This window comes from Octopus bimaculoides, chromosome 2, assembly GCF_046866305.1.
Source record: "Octopus bimaculoides isolate indiv1 chromosome 2, ASM4686630v1, whole genome shotgun sequence".
In the NCBI taxonomy this organism is placed as follows: Eukaryota; Metazoa; Mollusca; class Cephalopoda; order Octopoda; family Octopodidae; genus Octopus; species Octopus bimaculoides.
In genome coordinates, this window is record NC_142929.1 from 132857022 (window position 1) to 132877021 (window position 20000).

General features: G+C 35.9%; 1 protein-coding gene across 1 annotated transcript in view; it reads right to left on the minus strand.

Moving 5' to 3' along the window:
- LOC106867961 (metabotropic glycine receptor) overlaps positions 1-20000 on the minus strand; it is a 241771-nt gene that overhangs the window by 613 nt on the left and 221158 nt on the right. Inside the window, exons 6-10 of the mRNA XM_014913042.3 lie at positions 19551-19789; positions 14042-14180; positions 7945-8050; positions 3043-3222; positions 1-754 (exon numbers count right to left, since the gene is read on the minus strand). The exon at positions 1-754 is cut by the window's left edge and continues 613 nt beyond it. Coding sequence (XP_014768528.1) covers positions 440-754; positions 3043-3222; positions 7945-8050; positions 14042-14180; positions 19551-19789 — 979 coding nt within the window. The 3' untranslated portion in view covers positions 1-439. The remainder of the gene's footprint in view (positions 755-3042; positions 3223-7944; positions 8051-14041; positions 14181-19550; positions 19790-20000) is intronic.

Genomic DNA, 20000 nt, shown 5'->3' on the forward strand with positions numbered 1-20000 from the left:
GTAACAATTTGCAATTTACAAACTCAAATATTTTAAACTAGGAAAATGCTATTGTGACATTTGATTATGTTGGTATATGTCTGTCTGTCTGTCTGTTGGTTTGTTTGTTTGTTTGTTTGGTTCAAAAACAACAATCCATGTGATTTATTTGAGGCCATAACAGTAGTGTGGCTACAGATGGGGGTTGTTTTATATTTTATAATTTTAATGTAATGTTGGTCAATCAAATTGTCATCTGAATGTAATATTTATTACATAGAGATGTCAGGGGGAAAAAAAGTGCATTTTCAAAAAAAATATTGTCATATTGGAAGTGGCTGACATAAAATATCGACACCAGAAGCCACATGGTGTCATAAGCGCTTTAGGAACTCTTTTTTTCTTTCTTTTTTCATTTTTTTCGTTTTTTTTTTCCATGTGTCTAACATCAACCCTGTTGTTATTTGTGAGCAGATTTAAAAGATACAGATGGCCCGGGCCTAGATTCGTGTGTTTCATCACCTGTCTTACCACTTGTTTCCATAGAAATGGCTACAGCTTCGGCACTATTTGTAGATTCCTCAGGAGTTTTCGATATTTCATGATCGTGCTCATGGTCGTGATGATGTCGATGTTTATGGTGGAATGCTTGTAAAGAAAAGCGTCTGTGAGTCTGTTTGCGACCTCCGCGACGTTTTGATATGTGTGGATTATCTTTTCTCATTGTTTTTGTCTTGTATATCTGCAATTGTGTATACAGCCGCTTCAGTTCAGCCTGCAGAAAAAAAACAAGTGTGAAGAATGAAAATGTTAAAATCAAATAGTTGAATCTAAACATTTAAACAAAAAAAAAAGAAAAAAGAAAAAATATTTATTTGCAGTAGAGTATGTTGGATACATTTTAAGCAACTAATCCATTTTTGATTACACATACATACATACATACATACATACATACATACATACATTCATTCATACATACATACATATATGTACATATATACACACATATATATGCATACCTGCACACATATATACACACACAAATACGTATGCATATATATTTGCATACACACACACACACACACACACATATATATATATATATATACCGAGCGTTAAACTAATACATCTGTTTGTTGTTTACACACCCGTCTTTGTCTTTTGTTTTTTTTATAAATTCTCACTATATATGTATATATATATATATATATATATATATATATATATATATATATATATATGTATATATATATATATATATATATATATATAAATATATATATATGTATATATATATATATATATATATATGAGTGTGTGTATACATATATATATTTATCTGTATATATATATATGTACATGTCTATGCATACGTGTGTGTGTGTGTGCATATGCATGTGTGTGTGCACATGCTTGTGTATGTGTGTGCATGCACATGCGTGTGTGTGCATAGTGATTATATCTAAGATGACAAACTCAAAGAAAATTAAATACAAGGAGGGAGAAAATATCTTGATTTGTATAAAAAAATACCTTACAATTGTACATATATTTCAACACTTCAGCATTTTATCAAAGATGCTAAGAGATAATTAGACTGCAACTGATACAAATTATTTTTTTCTACATATTTTTACCATTAATGTATACATCTTTTACTACATTTTTGAACACTTTTTATTTTGAATTCATTAGCTGCTAATCAGAGCTAGTTTTTGTCAAGGTTGCAGTACTAATACCACCCTATGTGTATCTGATGAAGGTTAACATAGGCACACATATGAACATACCGTATATACATTTCTTTGCATGTAGAGAGATATATTTGTATGCATGGATAGACATTGCTGTGTTACTAAGAAATTTGCTTTGCAGCAAACAATTTTAGGTTGAATTGCACTACACAGATAAGTGTCATCTACTATAGCCTTTGGTAATGGAAACTTCACCCAGGGTCTGTTCCTGTCACTAGGTTCTGGACTTAGTCCATCATCCAGGTAACTACCACCAGTTTGCTCTTGAGGTCCTTTAGTGGATTAGATTCCGCTGGAAGCATTCAGGCCAGGTTTCAAGACTGAGGGTATTGTGATGAAAATTACAACACCCCCTTGCGAGAGATAGACTGATCCAAGTAAAGTATAAATAGTAACGATCTGAGTGAGTTCAGAGTACAGAGTTTAGAGTTGAGTAGAGATTGTGTTAATTTGGAGTGAAGTTGGAAGGTGTTAGCTGGTTAGTTCACAAGGAATATTGATTGTTGGTTTGTGAAGAGATTTGTTAGTTCGTTGTTTTTACTGTAGTCTGGTTATCTTGTTTATGGTGCATAACAAATGATATTACAACAGAGGGTAATGGTCTAATATTTACATATACTTTCTAATCAAAACAGTTGTTGAATAGCAAAAAGATTTAGCAGAACACACATTTAAAACTGGGGGTTGAAGAAGCAAAATGAATTTTTAATCCAGAAACTGAGCAAATCTGCTCAGCTCTAAATCCTTGCTGAGGCAGATTTTCAATAGTTGGATGCTCTTCCATTCATCAACCATTACTTTGCAAGTAAGTTACTTTCTTTTGTTCTACTGGTTGTCCAACATTAAAAGCTGGGAGGATGGGATGTATTTGCTTAGATCAACTCACTTGCCAGATAAGTGTCTCCAATATACAGGCTTTCAGTCTGGATACATTGGTAAAAATATATACTTTCAATAATTTTATTCAACTACATTAATGAATAATATTTTCAACATGGTTCCCACCATTCGTAATGCAAAATTCTCTCCTCCCTCTCTTTCTATCTCTCTAAAAAGAAAAAAATCTGCTAGCTCTTTTGGCTTTTTCTCAGATTTTGTTTACTAGTTGCACTCACAAGCCATTGTTCAGTCAAAGGTTATATAGAGACATGCTTGCTCAAGGTACTACAGAGTCAGATTGAACCAGAACCAAACTTTGCAATAACACAGTGATACCCTCACCTCAATAACAAATAAATATATAAATGGATGGAAGCCAAAAACTGAAAGAAAAAAATAGAAATGACAACATAGAGTTTGTCCTCACTCTAATATCTTCTGGATCCATGTCAGCCAGATTGATTTCTCCTACATCCACATCTCCATTGGAAGATATTCCTATGTTGAGTTTCATTGTTTCTTGTGCTATACTGTCATGGACGTCAGACTGTGAATATGCTCTCTGCCGAATATGTTCCTCATCTGGGGGACGGTGAACATACCATAACTGGAAGAGAAGGGAAAAAAGAAGATTGTGTTTGAATGACTAACAGAGAGAGACAAAACGTGAGTGTATGTGTATGTGTGTGTGTGAGAGAGAAGGACAGGGAGAGAGAGAGAGAGAGATAGAGAGAGAGAGAGAGAGAGAGAGGGGAGGACGGGGAGAGAGAGAGCGAAATAGGTGTAACTTCTTTTATATGTAAACTTTCCAACAAAATGTGATTCTTTTTGTGTAAAACTCTCCTTGTGAAAGATTCACTAATATAAAGTTATTTTATCTCTTTTATCTTTTACTTATTTCAGCCTTTGGACTGTGGCTATGCTGGGTCACCACATTGAAGAGTTTAGTCAAACAAATTGACCCCAAAACTTATTTTTAAGCTTCATTTATTCAATTGGTCTCTCTTTACTGTTATGGGGATGTATATAAACCAAAGCAAGTTGGATCATATTCATCCATTCATGTGTGTGTGTGTGTGTGTGTGTGTGTATATATATATATATATATATATATATATATATATATACATATGTTTGTCGTGGCAGATACTGGTGTCACACAAATGGCACCCGTGCTGGTGGCACATAAAAGTACCCATTACACTCTCAGAGTAATTGCCGTTGGGAAGGGCATCCAGCCATAGAAACTATGCCAAATCAGACTAGAGTCTGGTGTCGACTTTCAGCTTGCCAGCCCTGGTCAAACCATCCAACCCATGCCGGCATGGACAACAGATGTTAAATGATGATGATGATGAATGGGATTCTTTCAGTTTCCATCTACCAAATCTATTCACAAGGCTTTGGTCAACTTGAGACTATAGTATTCAAAAGCGTTTCCCATCAATGAATTTAAAAAATATATAAACATATATATATATATATATATATATCTGTTGCCTTTTATCTTTTACTTGTTTTAGTTAGTTGACTGATGCCATGCTGGGGCACTGCCTTGAAGGGTTTTAGTCAAACAAATTGACCCCAGGACTATTTTTTTAAGCCTAGCACTTATCAGTCTGTTTTGCCCAACTGCTAAGTTATGGGGATGTAAACATACTAACACCAGTTGTCAAGCGGCGGAGGGACTAACACAGATACACAGATGCCCATGCACGGACACACACACACACACACACACACACACACACACACACACACATATGCAATGGGCTTCTTTCAGTTTTCATCTACTAAATCCACTCACAAGGCTTTGGTTCACCTGGAGCTATAGTAAAAGATGCTTATCTAAGGTGCTTCATAGTGGGACTGAACCTGGGACTATGTGGTTGGGAAGCAAGCATCTTACCACACTGCCATACCTGGGCCTATGCACACATAGCGGCACACATATACTCACATATATCATCATCATTATTTTATGTCCACTTCCCATACTGGCATAGGAAAGACAGGTTGCTATGGTAAGAGACAGTAGTAGAACACATTTATGGCTTATTCATTTTAATATTCCTTTTTGTCTAAGGTAAATGTCCTCTCATTTGGCGATAAGGTAGAATAAATGCTGTGCTGATGATGTCTATTGAGGCAGAAAAATGTGTCCACATGTGTTGTCTTGTCTCCAAATAATATGATTCTTTAATACCTTGTCAATTCTGGAGAAAATTTATTATTCATGAGATTATCTCCCCTTTGCTACCAAGGAATTGGTCTACCTTATTTGAAAACAGAAATATTTTCAATAAAATTAAGGATTTATGTTACATGTGAGTGTGTATGTGTGCGTATATGTGTGTGTGTGTGTGTGTGTGTGTGTGTATGCGTGTGTGTGTGTGTTATATCATAATTTAAAATATTTCTTTTCCAGTCATTTGTTTTATAAATCATATAAATGTTAAATCTGTAATAGACAATGTCTTCAATTATATTCCTTAGTTTATCATCATATGAATAAGTGTTGTTGCTTGTTTTAGATTATTGTATTCGATAGCATAAAACACATAAGAATATATTAGACCCTAATTTCAGCAGCGCATACAGAGGAAAAAAGTTTTTGGTGCATTGAAGTATTAAATGTAGGCCTGACTTCACATTAAGATCCAGGGTGATTTTTTGTGGCATATTTTTCGCAAAAAAGTAGGCTTTACATGTCATCAAATGCAGTGTATATAAATATATACATACATACATGTGTGTGTATGTGTGTGTGTGTGTGTGTGTGTGTGTGTGTGTGTGTGTATGTGTGAGTAAATAATGACACAGATAGGTTGTGGTTTAAAATTTTCTAAGTTTTTTCTAGTTCTTTCTCAAACTACTTTACTATTAGTTGGGATAATGAACAGAGCACTGTCCCTATATAGACCACCGTGAAGATTCAGGAATATACCTTGGAGGCAGTGTAGGAGATAGATATCGACTAGACTGGTAACAAGGGCTGAGTTGCTAGATCCCATAGCAATATCGAATATGTGAGGTGTATCATGCCTCTTACACAATTTACCCTCAAATTTGATGAGGATTCTCATAGTGAACAAAATTGTATCAATGTTTGGTGATCTATATAGGGATGATGCTATGTTCATTATCCTAACTAATAGTAAAGTAGTTCTATAAAGAACAGGAAAAAATCTTAACCACAACCCATCTATTATTCTTTATTTTTCACCTAACTTGGAACCTTCCATACATTTGGATTTAGAGTCTATAGTTGATGGTGGAATATGTGCAGTGAATGTACTCCTGTATGACTTTGATGACACATTATGTATTCAGTCAATCATTATAAATATTAATTCTTTAATATGTACCAAGTAGTTTTTACTGTGTTTGTAGTATTTCTTAGTTCAATTTACTTAAAAGTGTAATATGTATACACACACGCACCTATGTATCATCATCATCACCATCATCATTGTTTGAACATTCATTTTTTTCTGTGCTTGTATGGAGCAGATGGAGTTTGTTAAGGGAGATTTTCATTTGCTGGATGCACTTCCTGTTGCCAACCCTCACCTGTTTCTTCTACGCAAGGTAAAATTTTGCCATAACCAGACATGTATTTTGCAGAATTTTAGGACAGTGACTCTCATTTATGACTATCACATGTCAAGTCAAGGAGACACAAACATAAAAACACATATTTATACACACACACACACGCGTATGTGTGTGTGTGTGTGTGTGTCTGTGCACATGTGTGTAAGCACAAGCATGACTACATGTGCAGACTATACAGTTTCTATATTGTATATTCCTAGTAAACAATGAGTGTATGAGGGACGAATTGGGATTGTAGATTCTTTTATTCTTTTACTTGTTTCAGTCGTTTGATTGTGGCCATGCTGAAGCACCACCTTTAAAGGTCTTTTGGTCACAGAAATTGTGGCACCAGCATGGTTGCGTTTACATGGCACCAGCAGCCACCAGCCTGCAAGACGAGGATCTCTTGGCTGAAAGAGGTATGTAAAGGACATGCCTGTATGCATGGATGATCACGATTTTTACTTGGTTTGACATGTCTTCTCAAGCACAGTAAACTGCCAGAAGTATCAGTGTCTCGTCAGCTCCTCTGTGAAGTCCAACGTCTGAAGATCCTTTTTCACCACATATATTAAATCTATGTGTGTGTCTTTGTGTCTCTGTGTGTCTCCCCCTCACTGCTTGACAACTGGCGTTGGTGTGTTTACGTTTCCATAACTTTGCAAGTAAGCAAAAGAGTGCAATAAAATAAGTACCAGGCTTTCAAAAAGAAAGTACTAGGGTTGATCCATCATCATCATCATCATCATCATTTAACGTCCGTTGTCCATGCTAGCATAGGTTGGACGATTTGACTGAGGACTAGCGAACCAGATGGCTACACCAGGCTCCAATCTGATTTGGCAAAGTTTCTACAGCTGGATGCCCTTCCTAACGCCAACCATTCTGAGAGTGTAGTGGGTGCTTTTACGTATCACCGGCACGAAGGCCAGTCAGGCGGTACTAGCAATGGCCACGCTCAAAATGGTGTATTTTACTTGCCACCTGCACAGGAGCCAGTCCAGCGGCACTGGCAACGATCTCACTCAAATGTCTTTACACGTGCCTCCATTTGACTAAAATGTGGTTCCTCAGCATGGTTACAATCAAATGACTAAAACAAGTAAAAGATAAAAGATATATAGATAAATAAATAAATCCTCAAAACTACTGATTTAAAGAAAGAAGCCAAGTGAAATTGTAGTTGTGGCCAATGCTGGTGTCATGCCATTGGCACCCATGCTGGTGACATGTAAAAAGCACCTTTTGGGTGTTGGGCCTCATGGCGGCAATGTGGCTGATACTGGTGTCACATAGCTAGTACCTATACCGGTGGCATTTAAAAAGCACTTTTCGAGTGTCGGGCCTCATGGAGGAAATGACAAATGACCAAGACCTTTGGCAATGTGCCATGCTTAAGAAGAAGACCCATCAAGCCAAGTGAAATCATAGTCATGACAGATGCTAGTGTCATGCAACTGGCACTCGTGCCAGTGGCATGTAAAAGCACTCATTACACTTTCGGAGGGCCTCCAACTGTAGAAACCATACCAAATCAGACTGGAGTCTGGTGTAGCCCCTAAGCTTACTGACCCTTGTCAAACGTCAAACCCATGTTAGCATGACAATGGACGTTAAATGATGATGATGATGATGATGACTACGACAACGACGATGATGATGATGAAATATAATAGTGAACTGATATTTTGGTTCCTTTAAATTTGCTCTTCTTTTTAAAAAAACTTACCTTTGGTCCTAATAATAAAATTAGTGTCACTGTAACAGTTAACTGGCAGCGCATAAAATACATTAGGAACAAATAATCTGGGTCTAATGACAACCATAGTCCATGTCTGCAAAAAATAAAAACAAATAACAAGAATTAATAGAGTAAAAATGGTGTAACTCTGTGTCATTTCCAACAACAGTGATTGTAGTGTTATTGTATGTTCTGATATCATGGCTCAAGAAAAATTATTGTGGCTTTTTAGGACACTATGGTTGGGAGTAAGGTTACAAATATGCTTAGTTTTCATAAAATATAGATATTTGTGTAAGTATGGTTGTGTGATTATATATATATATAGAAAAAATGCTTTGTAGTCAAAGTCATGGATGTGTGGTAAGAAGCTTGCTTCCCAAACACATGGTTCTAGGTTCAGTCACACTTTGTGTGGCACTTTGGGCCAGTGTCTTCTACTATAGTGCTGGGCTGACTAAAGCCTTGGGACTGGATTTGGCAGGCAGAAACTGAAAGCAGCAGCCCATCATATATATATCATCATCATCATTGTCGTCGTTTAACGTCCGCTTTCCATGCTAGCATGGGTTGGACGATTTGACTGAGGACTGGTGAAACCAGATGGCTACATCAGGCTCCAATCTGATTTGGCAGAGTTTCTACAGCTGGATGCCCTTCCTAATGCCAACCACTCAGAGAGTGTAGTGGGTGCTTTTTACGTGCCACCAGCATGAAGGCCAGTCAGGCGGTACTGGCAACGGCCACGCTCAAAATGGTGTATTTTATGTGCCACCCGCACAAGAGCCAGTCCAGGGGCACTGGCAACGATCTCGCTCGAAAGTCCTTACACATGCCGCGGGCACAAGTGCCAGAAAGGCGACGCTGGGCACATGTGCCATCACAATTTCGCTTTCGCTTGCCCCAATAAGTCTTTGCAAGCTGAGTTTCGTGTCCAATGAGGGAGACGACGTTGGCATGGGTGCCAGACGTCAAATTTAACTCGATTTCGATTTCACTTGCCTCAACAGGTCTTTGCAAGTGGAATTTAGTGTCCAATGAAGGAAGGAAGGTACGCATAAGTGGACTGGCTGAGGCCTTATATATATATATATATATATATATATATATATATATATGTGCAGGTGGCATGTAAAAAACACCTTTTTGAGCGTGGCCGTTGCCAGTACTGCCTGACTGGCCCTCGTGCCGGTGGCATGTAAAAGCACCCACTATATTCTCGGAGTGGTTGGCGTTAGGAAGGGCATCCAGCTGTAGAAACTCTGCCAGATCAGATTGGAGCCTGCTGCAGCCATCCGGTTCACCAGTCCTCAGTCAAATCAACCAACCCATGCTAGCATGGAAAGTGGATGCTAAACGATGATGATGATGATGATGATGACGATGATGATAATATATACATACATACATATATATATATATATATATATATATATATATATATATATATATATATATATATATATAGTAAGAGGAGACATATAATATCCAGGCAGATACCAAATTTCTCTGAGTAAAATGCCAGAGCTGGTTCCGTCAGATGTGCATTTTTTGGTAAACTTCCTTTAGCTCCCATCTGATGTTACAGTTTATTTTGTGACTATTTAGAGTGTAAAGTACAATATTGATAATAAGGAGAATGAAGAATTTGAACATTCAAACTTTATGTTTATTTACAGTTGGTTTATTCATAATAATTGTCTTACACGTGTTTCGACTGCATTAACTGTATATTGTTGCATATTTATATGTAGCGATTTATGCATTATTAGTACAATCTCTTCAGTGTATATAAGTATGACATTGTCCCGAAGAGGAATTATCCTCTGCTAAGCCTAATTCAAACTAGTAGTGGAGAAAAATACCTCTGTGAGCAATATCATACTTATACACCCTAAAGAGATCATACTAATAATGCATAAATTGCTGCATATAGATATGCAATAGTATGCAGTTAGTGCAATTGAAACACGTGTTGGACAATTATTATGAATGAACTAACTGGAAATAAACAAAGTTTGAATGTTCATATTCGTCATTCTCCTTATTATCAACACACAAACACACACACACACACACACACACACGCACACACACACACACACATGCAAAAGAGATAACAAAAGTATCAGGCTTTAAAAAAATAAGTCCTGCAGTCGATTCATTCAGCTAAAAGTTCTTCAAGGCAGTGTCTCAGCATAGCTGCAGTGTAATGACTGTAACAAGTAAATGATAAAATATAAATGAAATAGCTTTTGGTTTCACTCTATATCATGGCACCTTGGACAAGGATTATCTACTGTAGGTTTGGTTGACCAATGAATTGTGGGTGGAATTTTGTTGACAGAAACTATACAGAAGCCTGCAAAACATACACGCACACACACACACACACACACAGAGATATGTACATAATCACAAGCATGTGCACACATATACATATATGTATATACATATTATGTATGTCAGCATGTGTGTGTGTGTGTGTGCGTATGTGTATGTTTATGTCTATATAGCTTTCATAGCAGCTGTGACATTTATGTTTCAAGTAGACAATATGTACTGCAACTTGGCAGTTTGGTGTGCAAAATCCAGTGGAATAAAATACTTTATCTGAGGAGGAGGAAACACTGCTATCAGAAGGGGCATCTGTTCCTAAAATAAATACTTCCTTAAGAATTCTCATCCACTCCATGCTAACATGGAAAAAGCAGATGTAAAAGCAATGAGGATGATGAAAAGAATTTTTGTATAATGTCAGAAACCATTCAGTCTTCTGCACTTATTAAATTTCCTGCTGGAATTCAAATGATATACAATAATAATTAAATTTTCAAATATTTTTGGATTCCTTGCACACTATGCTCTAAGAAGCTCCAAACATCATTCTTTTCACACATGCATCAGGTCTCTAGAGCAGAACAGTCTGACATTAAAAGAAACAAACAAAAAAGGAAAAAAAAAGTTATTTAAAAAAATACTAAATTCACTACTTCAGATATATATTTCAGATAAATCTTGAATTAAAGTTACAGGGAAACAGATTTCATTAATATATTGAAACAACTTTCAAAAATAGACATGACCGTCACACCAGGCACAAAGACATATGCAGGAGTGTGGCACTATCAATGTGGAACTATACTCCATGATGACTTAACCATTTTCTTATATTACTTTACCTTTGTTTCTATAATTACTATTTTTCAAAAATTGTTGGATTATTTTACTTTTTACTTTTATTTAACATTTGTAATAGCAATTATTTTTGTGTTGAAGAGATACCACGGAAGATTGCATGTAGGAGTAGCACTCCATTGTGGACCTCTATAAATAGTGACAGGATGGAGAAAATAGCAAATAATTCTAATGGATATAGCTATGAGAAGGATGGGTATTGTCAACCAGCTTTGTTATATACATTATATACAATATATCATTGGTTCTCAGCCATTTTTTTTATTTAAGGACCTTTTTACAAGGCCGGCTATTTCAGGTGAGTCTGGGCAAGTCGATTACATTGACTCCAAGACTCAACTAGTACTTATTTTATTGACACTGAAAGGCAAAATTGACCTTGGCAGAATTTGAACTCTGAACATAAAGATGGACAAAATGCTACAAAGCATTTTGCTTGGCATACTAACAATTCTGCCAGGTTGCTATCTTGAGCTACTCAAATGTTGATATTCAGTCACTAATGGATTAGCTCCATCTTCTGGCCACAATCACAGTGTCTCCTCTCTCTAGCTCTGCTATTGTTTCTATAACAGTCTCCATTCCTCAGAGTAGGCTAGTCTTGTACCTCCACCATACAGGCATCTCTGACTCACTTGTCTTTCCACTTCTCGTCCCTCATACTGTATCCAAACCTTTTGACCCTGCACTGACCACTATTCCCAGTCTTTCTCCCCAGAATATTGGCCATTTGGAGTCTTCTCCCTGCTCATGCCTTCTTTCCAGCTGGTGTTGAGCTGCAGTAGTTTAAATGGTGCATCAATGGCATCAAGCTCACTGGCATTGGAGGGCTTGTAAAGATCATGAGCAATGTCCCTTCAACTAGACCTCAGCTTGTCTACCCTGTAGTCTCTGCTTATAAGATCAGACTTGGTCATTTGGAGGTTAAATATCTTGAACCTGGACACAAGTCTGTATTGATGGTATGATACAATCTAATGATGCTTCATATGGTTATATATCATATAGTGACTTTGTCATCTTCACTTTCATTTGTCTTTTAAAAGATTTGTTAAATATATTATGAATAAATGTCATAGAAATCTGAATAAGGCACCGTACATCTATTAACCTAATGTGCATTTGAATGGTTGATTTATTCATTTGAACATTTTAAGAAATTAAATCAACTCCTGTCTCTCTGTGTCTCTCTTTTTCACTTTCTTTCTCTTCTCTCTGTTTCTCATGTGGTCACACATTAGCAAAAGCAACACAAATATGTCAGTAAAATCTCCCCTTTGATAGAATTCTAATATATTTCATATAAAATTCCCAGAAGAGCTGTTACTCTGATCAGGTTGATATACTAGTGAATTTATCCTCTCTAACCACACCCAGATGTTGTCAACAATTTGTAAACAGCATACTGGCAGAATTTGATGTTAAAGAATCCTAACCATGAAGTTAATCAGGAAATTACTTTCCTGAGCAATGTTGGTCTCAAACAAACCTAGGCTTTATCAATATACTGAAAATATTACAGAAAACTTTTCATGCCAAAATTGTATAATATTAATGCCTTTAAGAACTACAGCCCTTCTGCTCTTTGAGAATTCTGATGGGAACTCTATACCTCTATATACATATGGTAACCTCTTAAGTGTCTGTCATCAAATTCTAACTTGCAGGAAGGATCAAATATTCACACTGGAATGCAAACTGTCAGAGCTCCAAATCATTCTAGACAAGAACAGCCTGACATTCAAAGAACTATAATTATTCAATTTCTTTGGAAAAATTTACCAAAATTTCCTGTGAGACTTAAAAAAAAAATGCTAATTATACTGCTTTAGATAAATATTTAAATAAATCTTAGATTATAGCTACACTGTAACAAATTTCATGAATGTACTGAAATTACAACTTTCTGAAATAGACATGACCATCACAAATTTCAAGACGTAGAGCAGGAGTGTAGCACTATTGATGGAGAACTGTACTCTATAAATACACTATTTTTCATCATCATCATCATCATTATCATCGTCGTTTAACGTCCGCTTTCCATGCTAGCATGGGTTGGACGATTTGACTGAGGACTGGCAAGCCAGAAGGCTGCAGCAGGCTCCAAGCTGATCTGGCAGAGTTTCTACAGCTGGATGCCCTTCCTAACACCAACCACTCCGAGAGTGTAGTGGGTGCTTTTACGTGCCACCAGCACAAGGGCCAGTCATATGGTACTGGCAGTTTCAATTAATTTTTTAAATGATGAAGTGTTTAATAAAATAGCTTTGTCATTATTAAATTGATCTGCTGGAACAAATTAAGAAATTTCGATTGGAAATTTTTATTTAAACTACTTTAAAACAGTTTGTATCATAGAACCAAGGGTGGCCACAATTGGGTTGTGAAAAAAAAACTGAAAAAACTGAAACTAAGATCAAAACAAGCTACAACCCCATTCCTCACAGCTCAGTGAACAGTGATTTGAAGTAAAACTAACTGAAATGGTTATAGGAAATATAAATTTATTGACAGTAAGTTTAATACTTTTACCACTCTACTGTTAGTGTATTTCTAAACCTTTTTATCTAGGTACAAATATCTTGTATTTCATTAAAAGGGAGAAATGAGGAAATGTAACATAAAAGCCTTTTCCAAGGACGTTAGTAAAATAATAGAGCAGATATAATGGTTTGAAACAAGAACTGAAACAGTGTCAAGAGTTTAAATGTCTTGGCTTTCAAGGACTTACTTTGCTTTATGATGTTGGTTTGTATCATAGAACCAAGGGTGACTCATTTTAATGGAAGTAAAACAGGCTAATTTTTCCACATAAAAACATCCAAATTTTAATTAATTCTCTTTTAATAAATCGTCACAATTTCTATTAGGTAAACTCACTCACCTTGCAAAATAGAGGACTGTAGAGATGAGGGTTTCATTGCAGATCGCTATTGTAATGTAACGACCCTCTCCGTAATCTGATGGAGCTGAACGAACACAGTAGCATAAGTAAATCCCAAAAATTAGGAATAAAACTTCAACTGAAAAAACAAAGAAAATTGGAAATTAAAAAAACCCATTAGTTATTTAATTTAACAGGATGTTACAGAAAAATCACAAGAATGTTTGTAATAAATAGCAAACATTTCTGCTAATGAGTTTAATTATATGTGGTAATGGATTTAATCAATTAATCTTTTTTTTTTTTTTGCTTAGCTTTTGTTTTGTATCATATTCACATGTTAATATGGTTAGGTAGCTTTTGTTGACACATTTAGTTTTGTAGTTGAATGCTTCTTTTGGCTGTCAACCACTCAGTTATTCATTACTAGTGGTAACTTTAGTGAAACAAATTGAAGTAAACACAGTTTTGTGGCTTTGTCTTATCTATCAGGGTGATACAATCATTTCTACTATAGGCAGAAGACCTGAAATTTTGGGTAGGGGGATAGTTGATTACATCAACCCCAGTTCTCAACTGGTACTTAATTTATGAACCCTGAAAGGATGAAAGACAAAGTCCACCATGGCAGAATTTGAACTCAGAATGTGAAGACTGATAAAATACCAATAAGCATTTCGCCCAGCATGCTAGCAATTCTACCAGTTTTCCGCCTTATAACTAGATAATATAAGGCCAATAGATATGACCAATATTAATAACTGTCTAACAATGTTGAATTATGACTAGAGAATTATGGTATTACAAGTAGATTTAGTCTTATTGCATAGCACTTTGGGTAAATGTCTTCTGCTATAGCCCTGGGTTGGTCAAAGTCTTATCAATGATATTAGTTGAAGAAAACTGAAAGACATCTGTCATGTATGTATGTATGTATGTATGTATTATCTATCTATCTATCTATCTATCTATCTATCTATCTATCTATCTATCTACATACATCACACACACACGTGTGTTTTTGTGTGTGTGTGTGTGTGTGTGTGTGTGTGTGAGTGTTCATGTGTAGCTTTGCCTTGACATTATGCGATGATTGTAAATGAGCATCGTCATGCAAGCGAGGTTGTTCATTTCCAGTCTTCCAGCAAAAACATGTCTAGCCATGGGAAAATATTACCTTGCTTGGAAATAGGTGAGGGCTGGTAGCAGGAAGGGAATCTGTCCATTAAAAATCTGCTTCAACAAATTCCCTCTGACCTATATAAGCTTGGAAAAGTGGATGATGGAAGTGATGATGAGGATGATGATAGACAGGGTACGAAGAACAGCTCACATGATGCTTTAACCCATTAATTTTTAAAATACTCTGTCAAATGTAATGTTTATCTATTTACATTATTTTGAGTTAACCATGCATTATCTTATAGCTTTGAGATTTTGATGAAGTGGTTGTCTATTTTTATGGCAACATTGTAGGGTAGGTATGAGTGGCTGGATCTGGTCAGTTTGAACATAAAAAAAGTGGAATATTTGGGCCAGATATGGATAGCTTAAATGCTAAAGGATTAATTTTTTTGTATGGTTTCTGAGACTGATTAGAGAAAGCGAGTTAAGTAACCTAAAACTAGAGACCTGCTCTGAATGCAAGCAACTAGGTTGGACTGGATTGGATTACCCATGTTCAGTCCACTGTAGAATGTAGGCATCAGCATGTTGTCTCCACAAACCATAGCTACACTCAAACACTCATGAGGGCCATAAATTTGAGCTTGAGATTATATAGGTTTGACGAGCCTACTCTGTCATACTGACTCGACATGGCTTGGTAGAAAGGTGCAGTTTTTATACTCATTCCCTATTAGTAGTTAAGTCAATTACATTGACCCCAGTGCTCAACTGTTACTTATTTTATCAACCCCAAAAGGATGAAATGCAAAGTTGATGTCAGTGGAATTTGAACTAGGAAGATAAGGACACAAAATACTGCTAAGCATTTTGCATGGCATACTAACAATTCTACCAGTTCCTAACTGGATTAACTCAGCTAAATTCAGTCATGAAATGGGTTAAACCAGGTGTTAAACCAGGTGTTAAACCAGGTAATGAATTAAATCTACTACCTTAAAACTTAAAATCATCATCATCGTCGTTTAATGTCTGCTTTCCATGCTGGCATGGGTTGGACAGTTTGACTGGGGACTGGTGAGCCAGAGGCTGCACCAGGTTCAATCTGATCTGGCAAAGTTTCTCGAATGTTGTTTTTCACGTTTTTTACCGGCACATGTGCCGGTAAGGCGACACTGGCAACGATCACACTTGAATGGTGCTTTTCACATGCCACTGGTATGGGAGCCAATCCGTAGCCCTGGCAACGATCATGCTCAGATGTGCTTTTAATGTTCCGCTGACACGAGTGCCAGTCAGGCTGATGGAATCATTAGTATGGTTAGTGACATTTCATCCATCATAATGTCCAAATTCCATTAAGGTTGACTTTCCTTTACGTCCTTTTAGGGTTGATAAAATAAGTACCAATTAAGCACTGGGGTTGAGGCAACTGATTTACCCACTTCCCCAAAATTGCTGGCCTTGGGATAAAATTTGAAATCAATATTTGAGGACAATTCAGTTGCGGTGTATAAATACAGAAAAACTGTATTAATTTCTTCAAAGCATGTAGTTTTAGATCTATGGATCACTAGGTTACAGGTCCAGCATGCATCTACACTACTAATCTGCTCAGCAAGTGATTTAGCAAATATTGTTGACTGTTTTAGGTTACATTACTTATATTACATCATCCATCACATTATTTATTCATGTTTATGCATTGGGCTGCATCATAAGTACAAAATATAGAATCTACACAATGCTTGCTGCAGCACTGAGATGTTCATTTATTAATTAAAGGTAACATTTCACTCTACCATTACTCTGAGTGTCACATTTGTATAACCATTTGCATAGATCCATATGTTGCAAATTTGTGTCTCTTCATTTGCCATTTTCAGATCAGTCAGGAGCAAATTGATTCTATAAATGTTTCCCCAGCGAAGCATAGTAAATGAGTTTGCCAGTCATGTATACTATATGTACATGTATATACTTGTAACTCATGCACAAATTATGAGCAGTTTGAATTGATTACTGAAATATTTGATGAGCAGTTTGAAATGGAACCAACTTTTCATATCAGACCTTGGTCTATTACCTTTTGAAATAAGCCCTCATTTCATGTCTGGTTTGGGCGTTTTGCCAGTTTTATAAGGGATTGTTTATAACTAACATTGTGTTTACAAGACAATAATGAAGCCCCTATGAAATCATTCAATTTACTAGAAATAACAACCAAATAGTCCTTAAATTACATGTTATTAGCTTAAGAAAAGGTAGGGCATTAAATAATGTAGTCCTAGGTACCTTTAAAAAGATGGGATGTCTGGATCAGGGAACACTTTGATTATTGATCTTCTTGATCAGAGCTGGTTTGGAGCTAAACAACTACAATGATGACAACAACGACAATGACAACGATGATGATGACAATAACAGCAGCAACAATGATAACAAGAACACTGAGACAATAAATTATCTTCCAATTTTTACTGTTTCTGATTTAGTACCTAACTGCTTTGAATTCAGATATTGCCATTGTCATCTTTGCTTTTCAATCCTCACAAGTTTGATAAATTAGCACCAGTGATATACAATGTTGTTGATTATCTTCCCTGCTTTTCTTCACCAAGGAAGTTAGGGAATTATATCAACTCCAGTACTTGACTGGTGCTTCAGGAAGGATGAAAGGCAAAGATGACCTGAGTGGTATTTGAATTCAGAATTTAAAGAGCTGAATCCAATACTGCTAGGTATATTCTCTAGCACTCTAATGGTTCTGCCAGTCCACAAACCCTGAATATTGCATAATAATAAATCTTGTGACACCCTATATACTGTATATGACACTCCAGGATATCATAATTCCTGAGGGCAGGGGTGTCAAGCATATGGTCTGCAGTTCATATGCAGCAGTGTTTAGTCTGGTCCTTTGCTCAATTTTATTAAAAAAAAAATTATTATTGGTTTTAATTTTAAAATATTCAATAAGATATATATTATTAGCATGCACTTAGAGTTGGAGGTCAACTAAAGGTGTGTTTAACGTTGGTTCCAGTTAGTAAAATCAATATAGCTAGGAGAAACTTTTGTTATTTTAACCAGTGAAAAAGAAGTACATGATTCCACATACTAACAGAAATGATCTATTTCCCCTTCACTTTGTATATACACATTAAGCTGAATGGCTTTTTTTAAAACTTCAGCTCATGTTTGAAATTGAAAGATTTTACAGCTGAAACAGGGCAAGCTTTCTGTAAAGCACTGGTCTTCTTAAGGACTGCATACATTTATTTGAACAATTTCTATCTCCACTGTCATTCTAAAGACTCTTATTTAATAGGGCTATATGAAATAAGTACCAGTGAAATCGACTAGTCCTCACCCCACAAATTTCAGGCCTTGTACCTATAGTAGAAAGGAGTATTATTAATATTATTACAATTTTGGTATTTTAATCCACATCTCTACTGCACCACCTGGTCTACCTTTATGTTTCTGAGGTGTGTGCAACATTGTGTAGACTCCACCTATTAGTGTACTGCATCAATTTGTGCTGTTACAGGTTTATTTTTTGTTTCTTTTTTATTATTATTATTAATAGAAAGAATTATTATTATTAATAGAAAGAATTGTTGTTGTTGTTGTTGTTGTTGTTGTTGTTGTTGTTGTTGTTGTTGTTGTTGTTGTTGTTGTTGTTATTATTATTATTATTATTATTATTATTATTATTATTATTATTATTATTAAAGCTAAGGTGGCGAGCTGGCAGAGTCATTAGCACATTGGGCAAAATTCTTAGTGGTATTTCGTCTGCCACTACGTTCTGAGTTCAAATTCTGCCAAGGTTGACTCTGCCTTTCATCTATTCGGGGTCGATAAATTAAGTACCAATTACATACTGAAAATCGATCTAATTGACTGGCCCCTTCCCCAAAAATGTTGGGCCTTGTGCCTAGAGTAGAAAAGATTATTGTTATTATTATTATTTTTATCATTGTTATTATATAACTGAATCCTCTCTCTAAAACAATTTTTGTTCCAGTTATAGTTAAGATTAGGCTGGTGGCAATTGTCTGTAAAATACAGCTGTGGGTTGTGTGACTTTTGAAAATTCATAATGGGTTTTGCACCAAAATAAGTTTGATGCATAGTAAATAAGCTAATATATGGTAACTTCTTAGAGTTAGTATGACTGGGTCACTGAAGGTTAAATATTTTAGCCATGGATAAAACTCAGAATAGGTGAAAGGATCCACACCACTGGCCTTTAAATTTGCTAGCTAGCTCTCTATTGACCAGACCAGCAGCAGTACAACTTATATTAAGCAAGAATAAAATATAAGCAATATACAAACAACAGCATTGTTTCTCTTTACTAAATTGTTTTACTCACGTATTTCAATGACATAATCCCACCAATGTGCTCTGCAGACAAAATATTTGAGGCCAGCAGGGACTGTCACTCCAGAAGTAACTAGTGGGACATTGTCATTGACATGATCCAGATTGACCGCTGTCCAAGCAGCCATATAACCAAGCACGACAATCACCATGAGCAAGAGATATTTCAACAAGTCTTTGTCTTGCACATGGACACGGTGTGCTTTGCGAGATTGAAAATCTGCCAATAGTCTGAAATGAACAAAAGCATGAATAATTTAAGAGAGATATTTTGATATAACATGTGTTTTTATATCATATGAAATTACAATGGAACTATAGAGACAAGAAAAAATCATACCATATTCTACAAGAGTATAACTAGAATTCCATTTGATTTTTTATCATAAAATTACATAAGTCTTTTGAGAAAACATCACTACATTATACAGAATTATAACCA